We start from the raw sequence: 20,977 nt of genomic DNA, 5'->3' as shown, positions 1-20,977 counted from the left end.
GAGGGAACCGCCAGAAGGCCCTTGGCGCTGGTCCGGGCAGAATGATGGAGGTGGAGACGCTCCTTCAGGTATACTGAACCGAGGCTGTTTAGGGCTTTAAAGGTCAGCACCAACACTTTGAATTGTGCTCGGAAAGTGTATCTATGATACACTTGTATAGGATTGTGCTGCTGCTCAGTTTCATAAGCTTGCCACATGGCATAGAGAGTTGTATCGCATGCCAGATGCAGATATGTCATATAATAGTACTCTATACCCACACTCAAACTCTGGTTGCTGAAAAGATAACACGTCTCTACTACTGAATAATGGAGACATAGCAATTCCCTTTCAACAGAAAAGTTGAATTGCCACCTTTGATAGGTACTAATGGGCAGGAAAAAATTGCCTAACCAATATGTGGCTTTGCTCTTCCAGTCACAAGTGTTTAAAGCTAGCTTTTACTGCTGCTGTTTAAACCTGTTTCCACTACTGAAAGAGCCAGAAAAGCACAAAGAATTTAAAACACAAAATCAAAAACTGATGTACTACATGGCCACAAAGTAGTATTTCAGAGAACGAAACTGTCAGTATATCACGATGCCACCTTAAAACGTTTCAAATGATCAGCTATCTAACTGTCTCAAGGTCTTTGGGATTCTGAGTACATACAGACTGTCACTTGTAGGATTAAGTACAGGAAACAAAGACACCTGGTTTGGACATCAGGCTAAGCTAAACCAAGGCTTAGGTCAAACATGTGAGCTCACAGGACAGAGAACACAACCATTTTGCTTCTCTTCTCCTGGGTCAATTTGCTATTGCATCATACTAAGCCACACTTGGCTTAGCACATAGACTGAACCGGGGCTCATGGTTTAGCTCTTTCCAGACTAAGAATGAGCCCAAAACCAAAATAATCCTTCATCACAACTTGCGATAAGTCAGGAGAGCGCAAAACCATGAGCCTTGGTTGGCATAACAGCCATCATCCAGCAAACTAAGCCAAGCTGTGGCTTAATTCAGTCCAGTGCAGGAAACCTTTTACATACTAGTAGTTCACAAGCTTATGTGTTCACACTAAAACATAGTTTCACTAAGCTTGACACACGATCCAATCTAACAAGATCAGCTGTCTACACAGATTTGCTTAATTGAAATATCAATAAATATACCCTTTTTTCTTGCAAACAAAGTAAATTAAGCAATACCAAAATCAAACATGCTAGCACAGCAAACTGACTAGTCCTTTCCTCAACACCAAAGAATAGAAATTCAGGTTTAATTAAATGTTACTATTTTATTTGTGAAAAAACTACAAGCAGAATTCATAAATAGACATTTCTATTTAAAGCAGGAAAATGATAAAGTGGCTTCTAATAACAGTCGTGCACATGCCGGTAACAGGAATATATTAACATCTTTTATTTGCTAGACAAAGAGCAGTGTCCAATATAAATTTTCCGAAAACATTTAAGACCTGTGAATTTTTCTGACCAGTTCACAAAACCACCATTGACACTTTTAGCATGAAGATTAAACAAACTTAACAGGACTGTCAGCTCTAAAGACTTTACAGAGCAGAAAACTTTCAAAAGCGTTATACAAGCTGTCTTTCTGGGCAAATGAAAAATATAGCTCGTATAATACATTAACGTAAAAATCCACAAGATAAAATTATGTCTTGACATACTTAAACAAGCATTCTCTATTTGTCTCCAAACAAACAAAGCTAAAGAAATAATGTAACCATCTTTACACAGTAAATTAAGGTTACAAGTCATACACAAGAACAGAACTGCTTGCGCATTAAAAACTGTTCAGCTCCATTGTCATATTCTAAATGTTGGCTCTTAAAACCATTTTTTTCGGTTACATACAAGCAAAGGTTATTATAGTCAGCAAGTAATAAATTTTCAATAATTTACGTTTACGGTTCTTGTCGTTTTTAAAAAAGTAGACTGAAAATGGTACTGATAAGGCAGATGGAAGTGTCTCAATGAGTACAACTACTGCCCAATTTTTAAATCTAACTGATTTTTAACAAGCAAAAGATTTTCAATCAAAACTGCCTATCCAATTGGTTTTCTTCTTATTCTTATTGTTCCCTTTGCATGACTATTTCAAACTGAGCAAGTCAAGCAAGCTGTTGTGCGTATGGTGTGCACGTGTGTGTGTGTGTGTGTGTGTGTGTGTTTGTCTGTGTGTCTATATATAAAGTGTAAAAATTGAAACTTGCAAATGTTAACACTGTGCTTTGTCCTCGCCTGCTTTCTGTGCCACTTGCTACGAAGCATTTCTGGCCCTTCTTCTACACTAGTATTTTAAAAACATGCTCTCAAAACTACTGTATGGCTAACTGAAATGCAGAAAAGTGAAGGAAATTCCATTTTTAAACATGCTTTTCTTTAAAAGAAAAGGGAGGGGTTGTTGTTATCGATTGCAGAGTTCGCAACGCAACAGCTAAAAATGCGGCCCAAAAGAAGTTTGAATGCTTAGCTGACAATTTCAGCCAAATGCAGTTCAGTCACACCACTTGTGCCAAAGACAGATTTGCATACTTTATTCTAACAGGCTAATATGCCAGAGGCACACACACATATATATATATATTAAAAAGGGAGAAAACTAAAGAAAACCCAAAGAGGATTTCATTGAATTGGTAAGCCAGTGAGCAGTTTGTTACTGTTAAAGCTTTTGTTACCTAACCTAAAGGGCATATTCCATCAGGCAGAACCCGCCAACCCCTGCTGCTATGCACTATTTGAATGACGGCCCACAAAAAGCTGCACTAAAATGACTGGAGCAGCAGCGCTTGGTGGGTGGTGCTCACCATATTGAGCAATTTTATTCAACACACACAGTTTTTTTCCTACTCCAAAGGCCTTATTCTAGGAAGCCACTGAAGATGCACTCCTATTGCCCATGCCTGTAGATCAGGTTTTTGCTGGGAAGGGGCCAAATGCATATAGGCCTAATTCTTTCTGGTTCATTCATTTTAAAAAAGCTGTGCAAAATACACACATCTGGGACTTAAGTTCAAAACATCTCTTTAAAAATTATTTTTTTTCTCTCTCCAAAAATAAATTATGGCTGACCAATTTACCTCCCTGAGATCCTTTAAAGGAATAGGAAAACTTGGAAAAGGAATGTCTTTACAATATCATACCAATGCTAAAAAATGTGGATTGATGTGGACTATTAAAAACTACACCTATTGTATTTCAGAGCTTACGAGAATCATCTGGTTTTCCTTTGGTTCTTGTTTCTTTTTTTCTTTTTAATAAATACTTTTAAGAATAAGAGTTCAAAAAAGAATAATTCGATATATGAACAGTGAGAAACCCACCATTTTCAGAATTGAACTGCAGCTGCCAAGGCACTGCTCTGCTAATCTTACCTCTTTGAGCAGAGCGGCTTTTATTCAGTTAAGCATAGGTTAAAATTTAAGATTGATATGAGAGGAGCTTGTGTTTGTTGCTACTTAAAACTAATCTGATAAAAATGCAACGCTATACAACAGAAATAATTTATATATTTCAAGCAAGAAATTAGTACAGTAATTTTTCTAGCACCGAGTTCTGCCAAGTGGCCCACCGGGTATCCATTTTGATAATTGGGAAAGGGGCTACTGAAATTACAGCGAAGCACTCTGGGTCGCCTAAAAAAGCACACGCACAATGAATTTTCTAAAACAGTGTTCCATCACTTCATTCTAGTGTTTTAAGTAGGGTAACATGTGAGCTAGGAAAAAACTGCAACACAACTTGAAACGAAAGCAGCTTACACTCAGAAAAACCTTACTAGAAAGAATAAGAAGCTATTTGGCCATTCTGCTCCTAGCTTGCCGGTATGCAAGTTCTTCTCAACTTTAGCTCCCATAGCAGTTTATTTTTATCTAGACATGTCTAAACACCAATAAATCCAAAGACATCATCATTTGATGACGGACTGCTGTTGTTGTTGTTTTTAAAAAAGCGATCTCTCAGGATACACAATGAATTAATTAGAAATGAAAGAGCAGAGTCAGACATAAAATATTTGCATTGAGAATAAGCTGTGTGGCATAGTGGCCTAGTTATGATAGCAGGGGCAAGGGTGGCACCCTCAATATTAGGCTGTTGGCTGCCTTAAATCACAAATGCTAGCAGATATCCCCTGCCCCGTAGATATTCAATGTTACCCCCCCCCCCATAACCGATACAGAGCTGGACAATGGCTAGATAAAAAGTTGTGAAACAGTTAAAGTGAGATCAGTTATGCGAGAACTAGGCAACGTTAATGTGCAGCCATCATGTACATTAATACTAGGTATTCTGAAAACAGTGTAGACTGCAGTTTTTAAAATTTGTACACTACTGTAGGAAAAGGCTGGAATTTTATTGTTTTGTAGATATCCTACTGGGAATGCAAGTTACCTGGAGCACCTTTTGGATTTTAAAAAAGGAACAGAAAATAAGAAAATAGACATCTATCTTTGTCCAGTACTCTTCAGCCAAAGCACAAGAAGAAAGCCAGGTCCTATCTCCATTTGAACCTCCAGGAACACTCTTGTTAATCTAAAACTGGTTCCGGTTTTGTTTAAGCACTTTCCAAAGGGCACTCACCGTCCCAGATCTTAAATTGTTTCACTTCACAGTGTTTCAAGCACCAGCGTTTCCATGTATTGGTTTCAAATAACCCTATATATATATTTTATTTATTTATATATATTTATTTATATTTATATTTATATATAATTTATATCAAAACTGATAGTACACAGTATAACTGGAAGAAGAGGGAGAACTGAACTCAACAGGATATGCTGGGGTGGGGGTGGGGGAGAAGAATGAGAGGATGTAGTTTGTGAATACAATAAATAAAAATCCTCCGGCAGCCCTCCCTTCCCACCCGCATCATATCCCCTCACCCAAAACAAAACAAAACAAAACAAAACAAAACAAAACAAAAAGCTTCCAATATTCATGGGGGCGGGACGACTGTGCACAGCAGATTTATAAAAAAGTAGAGTCAGGAGCACATCCAATTATAAATGATTGTTAGGAAAATCATATAAAACAATGGAATACGTAAGTGTCAAAAAGTAATTGTCAGGGTGCGATATTCGTCGGTGGCCGGATGCCCGTAGCCTTCTCAAACGATCCTGGTGTCATCAGTTCAAGGGGACGATGTCCATAAAGTACGTTGAAGCACAGGAAGAGGAAGAGAAAAAGTGGCACTGGCAGCTTTCCCAGGACTACAGCCTAGTGGACAGATGGAATATTTTGAATTTCATACCCTGGTTTCATTGAGTTCCCCACAATTCCATGTGCAATTCTCAGAAGGATTCATCGTTGACTACGGACATGTCGCCCTTTGGCGTGGAGGAGCGGGACGAGCCCTTGTCTGTGCTCTCTGAGCCCGAGCTGCTCTGATTCTGCTGTTCTGATCCTGCACTGGAGGTCACTGTCGATGAAGATGTGGAGGAGGAGCGAGTCTTTTCTTTAAAGTCTGTGATAATTACTGTGACGTTTCCCACTGTGACTGCCAGCTGCTGGGCGGTACTTCTGTCCACATTTTTCAGTCTGGGCCTTAATAAGAATAAAGAAGAATCATAAAAAAGAATACCAAATACAGACAACAGATGAGCCTTCTGTTAAAATGTGTTGTTTTTTTCTCAGCTAACTTTCAAGGAACAGGTCAAAAGACAGCAGAGGTATCAGCCCACTGATGAATGGCTATGCATTAAACGAATCAACTGCTGCCCCTCCCCCCACTCAACACCTGACCTTTTGCTCTCTCTAAATTATGAGTCCAGAAAGGCTTCGCCAAAGCATGCTCAATCCCCAGTGAGCACACGTAGCTGGGGAATCAATTTTGGGAGCTTAGCCAGAAAGAACGGAAATATGACAAGCACAATCTAGGTATCAAGAAAGCCTCAGGGTCCCTTCCGGAATACAAGGATTCTGTGCTTGGAATTCGTTATCTTGTCAAGTGCCCCAAAGCCGTGATTTTGCAATACAAAACCACAAGAAAGCACCTGCGAGTGGTGATGTCATTTGCAAAGGGGATCTCTGCCTCTACAAACACCACAGGCACCAGCACAACTTGGCATTCCTTTCCACCTGCTGGGAATTTATACAGAGAAGCAACCCAAATAAGCCATGTAGAAAATTGCTCAATAGTCCCTTCTGAATATGCCTGGAGAAAACAAGGTTTGAAAAATTCACAGTCATTATGCAAATCGTTAGTTCTGTCCTGTCTAGAAATAGAAAGTTGCAGTTTATAGCTCATGAACCTCTTAGAGAGTTCATGCTATCACGCAATCAACATGCCAACTCATGTGGCTGCAGTGCATTCATCCTGTAACAACAACACAGTACAAAGAAGTGGATTCATTTGAAGGCAGTCCTATGTTTGTAACTACTGTAATTAAGATCTTAAGAAACCGTGAGTGGCTGCTTTGCAGCAGCTAAAAAAGGTACTCTATGGGGAGATTTGGGAGGAGTTCAAATCTTAAATAGCTGACTCAAGGTAAGAAGGGTTAATACAACTAGAACCAGTAGCAGTTTTAAAAGGAGTTATTTTTATAGGGATGCCAAATTTAGTCCAATGCAGACTCTTCTCCTAGTTTGGCGATTCTGCAACACCCAGACCTTAATTTAAATATATGACCACTTCAGTTAAAGATATGAGGTCAATCTCCTGCTGGGAAGTATGGGTTGTGGACAATAATCCTTAATCAATCCTTAATACATATATGAACAGAGTCAGCAGCACCAAACTTTATTCATCAAATGAGGTTTTGTATACAACTCAGAGTAGACACTTTGAAATTAATTGATCTAAGCCATGGTCAGGAATTTCAATGGATCTACTCCAAGTAAGATTAATATTAGGTATAGCCCGCAGTTTTGAGTACCTTATCTGACCATGCCAGCAACAATAAGAATATTGACCCTGAACCTCCTTTCACCCTTATCAATTCTTAGTATTCCCAGTTCATATCTGTATTGGATTTGAAATTGTTTGTATATATGCAATTGCTCTAAAATTCTTTTTATTCTACTGCTAAATTGCTTTGAGATGCTTCATAGGAAGTGATTCAAAAATGAGTATCTTATTATACAATAAAATTAATAATACAAATAAGTCACTTACTTCTTCAAGTAAGCCTATCTCCTAGTGCCAAGGGAATAAAAAGATTGCTTTTTTGTGCCAAGGTAACTAAGTGGTCACTTCCCCCTTCCTGAAATTCTCAACTCTAAAGGAAACCATCTCCTAGACCCACAGTCTAAAGCAATAAAACAAATGCATAGGGAAATAGTTCTGTCTCCTCTCCACTGGCCTGTTCTGGAGGTTCTTCTCACCTGCCCACCCCAAGCCAATGGGGTGCCGGGGAAAGCCCTGCTGCTCAAGCAGAAGTCCTTGCACAGGGCTTCCACTGGTGGGACTCAGCTGGTTACCAGGCAACCAAAGCATCAAGCATAGGGCTTGCAAAGCCCCTTGCACAACATCTGCAAACCACCCAGAAATCAGCTAGTTGCTGGATGCTTGGGAAGTGCTGCAAAAGGGGCTCTGCAGACGTTGCCAATTAGGAGTGTCTGCTAAGCCCCTTTTAGCCAAGACCCACTCTTATCTGCCACCTGTAGGTGGGTGTGGCTTGCCCAGAACAGCCTAGCAGGCAAAATGAGGAGCCTGGCGAGCCAAATTGGGCTCACAGGTAGGATGTTCCCCACCCTGCCATGTAATTTTAGACAGGCTGGGATGCTTTAATAAAGCAGAGAGCCACATCTCATCTTTCCACAGCCCATCTTTCCTAATTTCAATGTGCTTACGCTTGATGATGCACCACGCTGAGGAACACCCTCGTGGCACCCTACTTTTACGCATGCAGAGGAAAAGGAATTTCAAGTCAGGGTCTGAATGGCTCAAATCTAGGTTTAACATCTCTCAGTAATTTTGCTTGCCACCTTATTTAAGAACATAGGGTATTTATTTAAAATTCAAAGTTAAAAATATGCCATAAAGTAGTAGCCACAACCCAAAACAAGGAATCAAAATATTGTGAAAAAAATGCAAATACCGTTTGTAGATGAGTAGAGCTTGAAGTACTTGAGGGAGTTACTCAGTTTTAAAAGGATTAAAAACAGAAGGAATATCCAGTGCTGCATAGCACTAAAAACATTTTCATCCTATTACTCTACAATTGCCAGCACAGTAGCTTTCCATTAAAGCCAAACTGGCCGGTAGTTGCCCCTCCACCCAAAGAACAAATTAGAGAAAGGAAAACTCAGTTTACCAACTGAAATAAAGCTTTAAATGGTTCAAATCACATTGGCTAAGGTGCTACAACTGTCTGGAAGACATTCTGTCTGCATGTTTTATAATGAAAGAAACAGCATTTAGATGGCATTAATGGTCATTTCACATGTTATCTTAACAAGGTAACTCATAAGTACTGCCAGAAAAAGAAGTTGCTATAGAATCTGGATTTGCTTCCTTGTTCTCTTTGGCAATGATTCCCCCACCCCACCCCCACTCTCAACTGCATGCAAGAGCAATGAAAAGAAAACTAGACATTGTGGTAATTTTCTTATTTTTTTTCTGGGAAAAGCAGGTGTCAGAGCTGCCCCTGAGCCCCTGACAGCAGGTATTATGCTAATGAATAAGTAAGTAGTGGGTTGGGGGGGGGGGTGGAAGGCAAAGGAAGGACTGAAAAAAGGATTGACAATCCGAGTCACCTGTGGCAGCTCTTTTAAGAAGGAATGGTGTTAAGCTTCCTATTTGTTTTACCACATGTACATTTTGTTCTAGGGTATTGACACCCAAGCCTCAAAGGAACTATCCTTTCTTTCCCATTTTGATGAGAGGCCTATTGATGGGCAATGGAATCAGACCTCGCAAAGGAGGCTGCAGCCTCTACTGTGGGGGTGATCTTGTGAAAGGGAAACTGCAATTACCACTATATAGGCCCGACAGCCTGCAGGTCCCGGCACACACAAGTTATAGAAATACCAAACATTCAGTGTCCACAATCTCGTATATTGTATCTGAATTGGTGAGCTGAAATTATCCCTAATTATAACACCACAACTACCAGAAAATGGCAGTGCAAAGTAATAATAATAATCTGAGGCACAACCCCTTGTCACACTCCATTCCCTGAACCCAATGATTCAAGGAAGTAAGCTAATACATGGGTTGCAAGGAAAAATTACCACCCCACTCCCCGTTCAGTAGCATGGAACCTAAATATTTTCCCACTCCAAATAGAAACGCTAATTCAGCAAGCCTATAATCACGCAGTTCTTTACTTTAAAACAGTTACCTTGAGGTATGATTTGAGTCACTGGTCTTTGTTGTCATATTCCCAGACTGTATGCTGTTTGCTTCGCTTGGGGGATCTTTCACAATATCGGACTTTGGCCTGAAAGAAGGAGACAAGAAGAAATGCTAAAGGGCTTTATACTGTAAAAATATCAACTCTGAAACTTTGACAACTTGTGCCAGAGTGTGCCTTCACACACCCAGTCACGATGCAATGAACGCATGCAACCCTCCCACTAGTCAATAAAGCTACAGGCTACACTTACAGAAGATAATAATATACTTTCCTCTCCACCCACCCTGGAAAAGGACAAAACATGTCAAGTGAATCAAGAGATTGTGGTGACATGGGCAAGGGAAGGATGACTGAATAAAATCATCTGAGCGTCAGTGGAAATGTGCCTGGAAATTAAAGGTATTCTGGATCTGAGTGATATTTCAAGGCTGAGAGAACAAAAGTGTACATTTCTAGGAATTAAGCATAACATATTTGATGAGATCATTTGCATGAGGATACAGAGGGGGGGAAGGAAGGTCCAGAAACATACTTGGTCTTCTTGCTGGTACTCTTCTTTATAACACTTTGACTAATTTCTTTTTCTTTGTCTGGTTTTTTCTCTTCCTGCTTTTCCACCTTCTCTTTCTTCTCCTTTTTAGGAGGTGGTGGTGTAGCATATTGCTGAGCAACTTGTTGTGCAACAAGCTGAGAATTTATCCTAGGTTTCCTAAGAGGTGAGATGGGGAGAAAAAAAGTCAATGACTTTATTTATAAAACGTGTGTGTGTGACTGTAACCAAACATCAATAAAACAAACATATCAAAACAAGCAGTATTTCTAAGTGGTACATTCACACGTTAAAGGTAAGGTTCATGGTACTTAAGAACTTTCTGACTATTCACTGTACAGGTATATAAAATTGAGGATCCTTGTCATCATTGATTTTAGTGAAAATCTCAACAGATCTTAACAGAATATAAATGAATGAAACCCTGCCCATTATGTGCCCAAACAGAAGCAGCCCTGGAACTTGAACCTGCCACACTGTATTCCTTCTTTAGGAAATTTCTAGCCATCATGGTTTCTGAAAAACTGCCACTTCAGAAGTTTGGGGATGAAGATGTGCCACACTGATTACCGAAGGCCAAGAAATCACACTCATTCAGTCTACACTTTGAAGTGCTATGCCAACAGACAGCTTTCAGACTGCTTGTATTGTTTCATTAAATGGACACTAGCAAATTGTTAAACATATAAAGCAGAGTTAGTAATGTCTCATTCAACTGTAATTATTCAGAATAAATCCTTCTTCCCTAAAGCTACAAGCCTGACAACTACAACACAGCGATTGTCAATCAGAGCAAATCTAAAACAAATGGTACATTGAGTGTGCCATTAGCAGTCTTGTCTCTGCCAGCCTCCAACTGGCACTGTGTCTTAACACTATTTCCTGCAAGCTTCCATGATCATTATAACATATTGACATATAAACCTGCATGGCCAACAAGAAAGCAACAAATATGAAAGGCATTTTTAGCAAGTTCTGCACATAAAAGATGTACTGAAGTTGATAGGAGCCTGTTGTACTGACTAATAAGTAGCTGCTGCAATAACAGCTAGAAATCTTTCAGTCTATAGATCCAACACATTTTCAAGCCAAAGTACTTGGAGGTGATGGTGTGGTTTTTATTTGCAACCACAGGCATCTACAGACTCCAGTAGGTAAAGCAGTGAGAGATATCATTCTGGCAATGTGTATTCAGAGAATAGAAATTGATCTGGTGAATGGCATAAAACTTTGCCTTTGTATGTAAAAAAAAGAATGGGTTAAAATCTACCTCAGATGCACTTTTCATTGCAGGATTTACATTTTCTTCCTCAATGATAACATAATGTGGTTTTAAAAAATGATCCCATGTGTTTTTTCAACCAAAACCCAACCAGAAGGTCCTTCTTCTGATATTCTATAGTACATGGCTTTATTTTGGGGCATTTTACTAGACCCGAGACACATTTGACTTATGCTTGGGTAGAAAAATATCTCTGAAATTGATCCAGGGGAGAAGATTAAAGTGCTATTCTCCTGACACAACACTCATGAGCTCTGTCTGATGCATTCTACTACTTCAAGATACACTGGTAGGTATCTTGGGGTAGAAAACTAACCCTAGAACTGTCTTTGTCAGTTTTTTAGTCTTCCTGGATGAAAATGAAGATCGCATGACCTGGCACATGTCCTTTAGGGGATTTATCAGTTTTATACATAAGTTAATATATTAAGTAACTAAAACAGGGTACCAAATCTCAAAAATTAGTTTATAGTTGTGTTGAGAGGGCTGCAAAGAAGCTTGCAGCAGCAAAGGAAGCAGTCAAACCCATTCCCAAATTCCTCAGTGCAGCCCCTCTCCAGAGCAATACAATCCACTTAAATAAACAGTAAAAAAAAAACAACCAGTTACTCTTCTAAGTAAGAAGAAGAGGAGGAGGAGGAGGAGTCTGGAATTGATATCCCGCTTTATCACTACCCTAAGGAGTCTCAAAGTGGCTAACAATCTCCTTTCCCTTCCTCCCCAACAACAAGCACTCTGAGGTGAGTGAGGCTGAGAGACTTCAGAGAAGTGTGTTTAGCCCAAAGTGACCCAGCAGCTGCATGTGGAGGAGTGGGGACGCGAACCTGGTTCACCAGATTACGAGTCTACCACTCTTAACCACTACACCACACTGGCTCTCAGCTGGAACAAGAGCTAATAATAATCCACTTCATTTGCTTGATATTCAAAAATGACAGGGCCAATTACAATTAAGAGAAGACTACTGCTACTGATTTCCTGAGCCCTGGATGAGGTTTCACTTGCCACTGCGTTAGGAGCCTTGCTAAACATTTATCACCTGAAGTGCCATGTATATACAAAGCATATAGATTTCCATCATCAAAGAAATAGCAGTAGGCAAGTATCTCATTTGCTATCAGCATTTGCAATATCCCTCATATTTTGCAAAATGGAATAACTGGACATTATTAGTTTGATCTTGTCCTTTACAATAAAGTATTGTATAATAAAGGAGAAATCACCCACAAAACACTATATCCTTGCAGAGCTGACACCATATTTTTTAGATTATCCTACCCAAACTTACAGAGCCTTGGCTATTTTTAGTACTTATTTAAAATGGGAGCTCCCAGTAAAGGATGCAGATATGAACTGTGAAAGTATCAGCAGAAAAGTAAGGTGTCAATCTTCGACTCCCTCGCTGACCAAAACATTTTCATCACTTCACGGGACCTTGATTTCCTTTTGCTGGTGTCACCCAGTTTACAATGCTTTTGCTATATAATTTGAAACCAGTCTAATCTGCTTAGGTCTACAGAATGCCTAGCACAACATGTGCTTTCTTTTTAAACATCAAAATGTGATAGAGAGAAACAATATGCAACAACAATATGAGGCCAATGCTTACTGGAGAAAACACCGAAAATAGATATTTACTTAGCATGGAAAACCGTTATTGATAAATGTTTTCACGGGCTAATAACATCTATGGATTTATTTGCAAACATGACTTTCTGGCACAAGAAACTACATTAAATACTACCTGAAAACTACTTCAGCACTGAGGAATCATAGAATTGTCGAGTTGGAAGGAACCATGGGGGCCATCTAGTCCAATCCCTTGGAAGGAAGGAATCTTTTGCCCGACGTGAGGCTCAAACCCATGTTCCTGAGATGTAGAGTCTCATGGTCTACCAATTGAGATACTCACAGGATAGAGTCAGGCTATGGTCTCCCCTACTTCTGCTTGGTGCATCATGGTTCTACTAGGGCACTTTACTAGAAAGTAGATTTTAAAATGAAATGGCAGTACTATGACCCCCTCTAGAAAACTAAGTAAAGGCTTAAAAATGTAACCCAAATTTCTAGCAAAGTTCCAAAGAAGAATATAATTCCAAGTGAATACACTGCATAAAAATCCTTATTATCCAAAGTAAATGTAAATTCAAGTTTTAGCCACAAAATGTAAAAAATTGTCACGGGCCCAGGAGTGGGTCACAAATGAATTCACGGATTTGGTGCTTTGAAGTCAGGACTTCAAGGCAGGTAGCAAGGTGCTACTAATGGGAACTCCCCCCACTTCCTTTCAAAGGAAGAAACCTTCCCATTGGTAGTGCCTTACTGTCTGTTACATGCTCTTCCAAACTGGCCGGGTTCATGTGCGTGAGAGAGAACTCCCTGTAGAAAGCTCTCTTGTACACTTGCACCTAGCAAGATCCTTGTCACATCAGCTGGCGCCCAGGGAGACATGGTATGATCCTGCTGAGTGCTGGGTTTGGGTGTGCCAGAGACCTCCATGCAGTAAGCTCAGGCACGTGCCCAGAACAAGCTGGCTCCCCCTTCCATTGCATTGGCCAATTGGGGTGTCTGTGTCCTGCTTAGTGCTGGAGGCTCTGTTAATATGCTTTGCAAAAGCCTTCCTTGAAGCAGCTTGTACTTGTCCTTTAAGTGAAGAGGCAGAGGCAGTGGAGGAGTACAGGAGAGTTGTCTCCCCAACCCTGGTGCCACTAGCTTGAGGCTGAAAGGAGAATAGTGAGCGGCTTCAAAGGGCTTTCATCCCCACTCTGTCTACAAGGTTTCCATTATGCCCACTGTATCTGTGCAGTCCTCTAAGACCAAAAATCCATCTTGACTCAGAAGCTTCTAGCATTAGCATATAGATAACTTGTACATGTTGTATCTCTCTAAATGTCTTTGGCACATGTTTTACCCTATGGTGCTATGACCTCTCTGAATTACTATTATGTGTCCCTGAACTCTCAATGCCAAATTCTATCCTCCTCATTTGAGCAATAATATACATTTCCCCTGCATCCCCGGGGGATAATTTGTTCCAAACCAGATGCTCCTCATAATGGGGCCGGACACCATCTCATAATAACCCTCTATTATATTCCACCCTATACAATGCAGGCATACTTTCAACCTATACAATTTACCAGGTCTTTTGCCTCTTTCCCCATACGTTTAATTTTAGAATAACTCCTGCCATATTTTGAATGTATGTACACACTTCCCCAAGTTCATTACGCTGCCCTCACATTAAACAGGTAGGCTTTATCAATTTAGTTGCCTTATGTAAAAACGTATGTCTACTACTTGAAATCTGTTTGGAGGTTTGTTTTGGCATTGAACAGTATAAATAATAGTGCTGATTAATGATAATGAATTAATTATAAAGAACATTTTGTTTGAGGGCTGTTGATGCCTCTTTCCTGGAGTGCCTATTAGATCGCAAAGGGAATCGCTGCTGCTGCTGCCCAACTCATTTCAGACCATATTCCACCCCCATCGTTCTGCCTGGACACTGAGGTCCAGCGCTGAGGGCCTTCTGGCAGTTCCCTCGCTGCGAGAAGCCAAGTTACAGGGAACCAGGCAGAGGGCCTTCTCGGTAGTGGCACCCGCCCTGTGGAACGCCCTCCCACCAGATGTCAAAGAGAAGAAAAACTACCAGACTTTTAGAAGACATCTGAAGGCAGCCCTCTTTAGGGAAGCTTTTAAGGTTTAACAGACCATTGTATTTTAAAATTTTGTTGGAAACCACCCAGTGTGGCTGGGGAAACCCAGCCAGATGGGCGGGGTATAAATAATAAATTATCATCATCATCATCATCATCATCATCATTCAATCTCCTCTAGGAAAGGTTAACCTGGTACCTTCCAGGTGTTGTTGGGCTGCAACTGCCATAATCCCTATTTGCCATTCTGGCTGCGACTGATATGGGTTGGAGTCCAGCAGCATCTCCTAGGTATGTTATAAAGAACATCACAGAGAACCCTAGGAGCGATTTCTGAGAGTCAGAGGAAAACCCTCTGGCTTCTGCTTAGCTTAATCTAAAAGGGATTTGTTTTAGTATTTTAACTTCTGTATGTTTTAAAGTATGGTTATAATTTTTTCTTTTCACAGATCTGGATAATTCCAGCACTCATCTAAGAGTTAAAAGCCACTATTAACCAGACAGAATGGCAATGTTACAGATATAACCTTCCTTGGAGATGAAGCAACAAAACATGAAAACACAGAGCTGCCAAAGTGCTACTTATGAAGATATTTTAGTAAGAAGGGTCCCTAAACATTTATGAATGCGATTTCTCTTCCTGTAACACAAAGCACAAAGCAAATCACAAGTTTACCTACTGACTTTGGAAAATTGAACTACATTCACCCAACTTTGTGTTCCACATGAAGAACTCTGTTACAATGCAATTGTGTACTACACAACCAGATAAACTTTTGCCATGTGTTTGAAAAGTAAACTTTATTTATTATTTGTAATTATGAAAGACCTCATAAAAATTACCAGACAAAACATGTTCAATAAAATACTCTGTAAAAGCCAAACCAGAATGAAACAAAGCAATTTTGAGAGTTCCAGCCCCTCCTTAATATAAAGACACTCATCTACCATAAGAAATACAGTATTCTGTTCATCTTTCAATTGCTGCAGTCAAAATGAATCAGTTGCTCAGAAACAAAATCAGTGTGATTTTTTTTTAATGCTGCTTGTTTCAAAAACTGTACAGCACATTAGATAATATAAATTAGTATTAATTCCAACACCTATGGATACAATCATGCTTTGATATGAGATTCTAAACTTCACTTCATTCTATCTTTGATGCAAGGAGTGCCACTGAAGAATGCTTAGCAGGTGCTACTTTAAATACTGCTATGGGCATTTCTTGTCAAAATTTTGTCTTCATCTGCCATTTCATGCAAAACCCAGTTTTTAAAACAAAACCCAGAAAAATCATGATATGCAGAAATTCGCATATATCTGACAGAATGGAATGAGCACCAGCAATAATTTAGCATTATTCAAATGCTCAAAAAAGTTGATAGAATCTGTTATTTCTTAATGCTTTTAGACTAACAGAAAGGCATACCCCACAGGATCTCCACAGTTAAATGTGTACCAGTCTGCAGATTTCAACTTCGTCCCCATGTCAATGAAAATTTGACAGAATTACTAGCTGCATTAAGTAGTGAGAATGATAAACATGATCTGTATTGGATTATTTAAAGCCCAATTAATGATCTGTATTAGATTATTTAGAGCCCAATTAATCATGTCATCTCCTTGAAAAAACTGAGCTAAACTCACAAAATCTAAATTGATACACATTCAACACAGAAAAATACTTGTCAATTCAACAAATAGGATTCTAAACCTTTTAAAAAAGCAAACTGATTCCACTCAAAAGAGTTTAATTACACCAGACCAAATAGTATGCTATTCTCCTATGCGAGTCCTCTGACCCCAGCCAGCCTTTTCTAGTACATCATAAAAGCGCAGAAAAACTTAGTGCTGCTTACACAGGAAAATATCAGTAAAAAATAGTTCATTCTTTATAGGAAATTGCTTTCTTGTGTAAAGGGGCTTTGCTTTCTTCTCAGGTGTGATTTAGATAAAACTGGGCAAATGAGCTGGACGTGAGTAGTGCTGTGGTCTAAATCACTGAGCCTCTTGGGCTTGCCGAACAGAAGGTCGGCGGTTCGAATCCCCGCAACGGGGTGAGCTCCCATTGCTCGGTTCCAGCTTCTGCCAACCTAGCAGTTCAAAAGCATGCCAAAAAGTGAAAGGAGATAAATAGGTACCACTCCGGCGAGAAGGTAATCAGGGTTTCCGTGCGCTGCTCTGGTTTCGGTGTTCCGTTGCACCAGAAGTGGCTTAGTCCTGCTGGCCGCATGACCCGGAAAAACTGTCTGTGGACAAACGCCGGCTCCCTCGGCCTGTAAAGCGAGATGAGCGCCACAACCCCAGAGTCGTCTGCGACTGGACTTAACTGTCAGGGGTCCTTTACCTTTGAGCAAATGAGTTATTTGGGAAAACTCAGCCAGATGGGCGGGGTAATAAATAATTTTTTATTATTATTATTATTATTATTATTATTATTATTATTATTATTATTATTTGCAGCTTCTCACTCACTGGTATATAAAATCAAGTGAACCAGGTGAGGGTGAGAAAAGAGTTTCATAGATGGGAAACGGGGAAGAGTGGAGGAATGGAAGCCTCATGCCTCTCAAACTGAATCTTTGACCTAGTTTTTCAACTTTTCCTTCTTTGAAAGAAAATACTACCTCTTCCTACACCTCTGTTATGCACAAAATAATAAAATCAATTTTTTGGGGTCTTGCTTACTGTGGTCTCAAAACTGTTAGGATATTTTGTACAATAGAGGAAAAGCTAACATTTGTCATATATGCCAATTAAACACATACTATTTTGTATATGTTTTACAAAAGAGACAACACAAAGCCTGCTTAGTAATAGTGGACAGAACTCCAGCAAACACTGATTTAAGCATGAGTAAAGAACTGTACATTCTACAGCTCTAGCCCAATCTTGAAAACCGAAATTCTACATTCACTTCTCATCTTGGGACACAAAATATATTAGCCGAGTGTTTCCCAACCTTTTTCCAACCATGGCCCCCTTCCAACCTTGTTTCCTTCCTGTGCCCCTCCCCAATGGACATAGCCAAGGGAGGGCAGGGGGGCAGCTGCCATCCCCCAAATAAGTAAAAATCAATACAAATCAATACAAATTTGAGGTTCTGCCCCCCCCCCGACAAAAGCCTATTCCCCCTAACAAAAATCCTGGCTACCGGTACATCCATGCTCCCGTCCTACCAGTAAAAAAGTAGTCATAGAACATGTTTTATTTATATTTTTTTGTAAATTATTCAAAATTACCCTACTGGTCAAAATGGGAGCCTCAGCGATCGCCCTCTCCCACCAGAAACAAACCAGGATTGCTCCAAGAAAATGCACGTGGCAAAAAGTAGCGCTAGGCCCTGGTGAGCCTCCCCCTTACCAGCTTGTGATTAGCCAAGCATCTTGTATTACAAATACCCTGTACAAAAAGTACATTTCCCCCACAGCTGTGCTATTCAAAAAAGGAAGATGACCAAAAGTTTCAAAAATGCACGAATCCTGACTTATATGCTGCTAGTATTATACCTACGACAATTTAGAAAAACCTTATGAGGAAGATGGAATCAGAATTCAAAATGACCTTAACAAAATGAATTTCAATAGGGACAAATGTAAGGTTCTGCACTTAGGCAAGAAGAACCAGGTGCACAAATACAGGATGGGGGACACCTGGCTTACTAGCAGTACATGTGAAAAGGATCTAGAGGTCTTGGTGGACCACATGAGTCAACAGTGTGATGCAGCAGTGGAAATAATCAAATGCCCTTTCCCTTGCTACTCTAAATTACCCACTCTCTAAGTAGTTGTGTTTGTCTCACTTTTTTTCCTTAAAATTATTGGGAGTGCTGTTAATTGTGTACCTAGCCCCACTTAGCTGTATACCTCTTTCCCCCAAGCTTCTTCCATCTACTGCCTATTCTGCACATTTTTAAAGCCTCATTTTCTTTGGGCTCTCCAATCCTCAGAAACCCTATTCTCTCTTTCCAGACCCCACCTTATGTGTTTTAATTGAACTTTTCCTTCTTTCCCAGATGTTGAGCTGCTTTATTAACTGATCAAATGAACATTTCAGCTCAGCCAACTCGTCACAGACGTCATTGCTACAAGCAAATACAGATGTGTTCAACAGCACCTCACATTTCTACTATCAGCTAAAAATTAGTGAAAAATAAGTAATTCCATCTGTAGGCTAATTCTAGCTCTGCAGCTATAGCTCTCACACAGAATGAAAGCTACAGGTAGAGTTGATTCAAACATAGACTGTGTAGATGCCACCATCAATGAAATAATTAGCTCTATCACCACAATTAGGACAATAATTTCTATGATGAGAATTCAAAGCTTGAAAATGCATCAAGTTAAAAAGAAGTAGTTTTAATTGGATTGTCGCATATTTTTCTTTTGAACAGTCATCTTCTGAAGGCATGTAACAGAAATTCTAGCCATTTCTATAAGAAAACTAAGTCCATTTTATTAACTGGATTACTTTGCCTTAGGTTCCTCAAGTGTTCCAAGGGTGCTTGAAGGGGCTTCGATAGATCAGGAAAGAGAGGCTTAGAAACAGGAGGGAGACATTGCAGGGGGTAGGAGTAGCATGTTGCCTTATTTATCCCCTCTGTAAATGGGCTCCCACGGCTGAGGGTTAAGTGGTGAATGGCTGTTTCCAAGCTGTCTGGCTTCTCTCCATGATTTCACAGCTGCTCCAATACAGACTGCTGCTGGAGAATTTCACATGTGCGCCACAGGCTCTGACAGCAGCCTGCCAAGCTTTTCTTCTCTGCTCCCACAGCATTCATCGCAGTCATTACAGCACATGCAGCCCTGCCCAAACTGCCACCAATGAACACTGCCAGTTCTCCGCAACCGAGCAGTAAGTGGCTGTCTATGTCTAGCTAAACGCAGCGGCAGCAGGTGTGAGAGGAGGAGAGAAAGGAGTAAACAGTTAATGGCAACTAAACCAGAACATAAAAAGAGGGAACTCTTGAGAACAGTTTGCTTTATCCCACATCTCTTGCCCTCTCATTCCTTTGCTTAGCGGGTTCCAAATCATTCTGGGAAACCCTTTTCATTGCCAAGCAGAGCAAAAATACAGGAAGACCCTGCTGAATCAGGCGCCAAAAGCCCTTCTAGTCCAGTACTCTGTTCTCACAATGGCCAACCAGCCACAGGCATAACCCGAGAGCAAGAGGGCCCTCTCCACCTGCAATTCCCAGCAACTGGTATTGAGAAGCATACCACATTTGGAAGTAAGAACACAGCCATCATGGCTAGCAGCCATGCATAGCTTCATGCTTCACGAATGTGTCTAATCCTATGTTAAAGCCGTCCAAGTTGGTGGTCATCAGCACCTCTTGCAGGAACTAATCCCATGGTTTAACCGTGCACTGTGTAAAGAAATACTTTTGGCTTGAATCTTCCAACACTCACATTTATTTAGTATTTCAGATTAAGTGTATTTCTGTGCCATTTTCCATTCAAGTGAATCCCAAAGTGGTTTACAAGTGGTAGCTGGTAACATTTTGACTTACCGTATTTTTCCCTCTATAACACGCAGATTTTTTCTCCTAAAAAGGAAGGGGAAATGTCTGTGCGTGTTATAGAGCGAATGTGTGGTCCCTGGAGCCGAAAAAGCAGGCAAAAATCAAATTGCGGGTCTCTTAGAAGGGAAACTTGAAAAGAGGAAGCGGCTGCTTTCCTCCATTCTGCCTCAGGGTCTTACTGCCCACCCTCCTCTGTTCAAACGGAACAAAGAGCAGGGAAAGCCCCTCCCCTCCAGGCAAGCAGAGGGGAAAGTGTCGTCTCTGTGCTCCGGTACTGCTGGGGGAGAGGGAGAGAGAGGGGGGAGGGGGGGAGAGAGAGAGAGAGAGAGAGAGAGAGAGAGAGAGAGAGAGAGAGAGGGAGAGGGAGAGGGAGAGGGAGAGAGAGGGGGGGGAGAGAGAGAGATGGCTGGCTTGGGTGGGGGGAAACTTTTGCCTTTCTTTCCTCCCTCCCGTTAAATCCCTCTCCTGCATTCCTCCCCTCCAGGCAAGAAGAGGGGAAAGTGTCATCTCTGTGCTCCGGTACTGCTGGGGGAGAGGGAGAGAGAGGGGGGAGGGAGGGAGAGAGAGAGGGAGGGAGGGAGGGAGGGAGGGAGGGAGGGAGGGAGAGAGAGAGAGAGAGAGAGAGAGAGAGAGAGAGAGAGAGATGGCTGGCTTG

At 40.7% G+C, this 20,977-nt stretch overlaps 1 protein-coding gene across 1 annotated transcript in view; it reads right to left on the bottom strand.

Annotated features, from left to right (window-relative positions):
• Positions 1–1,259: 1,259 nt before the first annotated feature.
• Positions 1,260–20,977, bottom strand: part of RYBP (RING1 and YY1 binding protein) — a 52,745-nt gene continuing 33,027 nt past the window's right edge. The window contains exons 3-5 of the mRNA XM_079964100.1: positions 9,840–10,016; positions 9,293–9,391; positions 1,260–5,552 (exon numbers count right to left, since the gene is read on the bottom strand). Coding sequence (XP_079820226.1) covers positions 5,300–5,552; positions 9,293–9,391; positions 9,840–10,016 — 529 coding nt within the window. The 3' untranslated portion in view covers positions 1,260–5,299. The remainder of the gene's footprint in view (positions 5,553–9,292; positions 9,392–9,839; positions 10,017–20,977) is intronic.

This window comes from Podarcis cretensis (assembly GCF_951804945.1).
Source record: "Podarcis cretensis genome assembly, chromosome: 2".
In the NCBI taxonomy this organism is placed as follows: Eukaryota; Metazoa; Chordata; class Lepidosauria; order Squamata; family Lacertidae; genus Podarcis; species Podarcis cretensis.
Note: the sequence above shows the minus strand (reverse complement) of the source record. Positions and strands in the feature narration are given on the sequence as shown.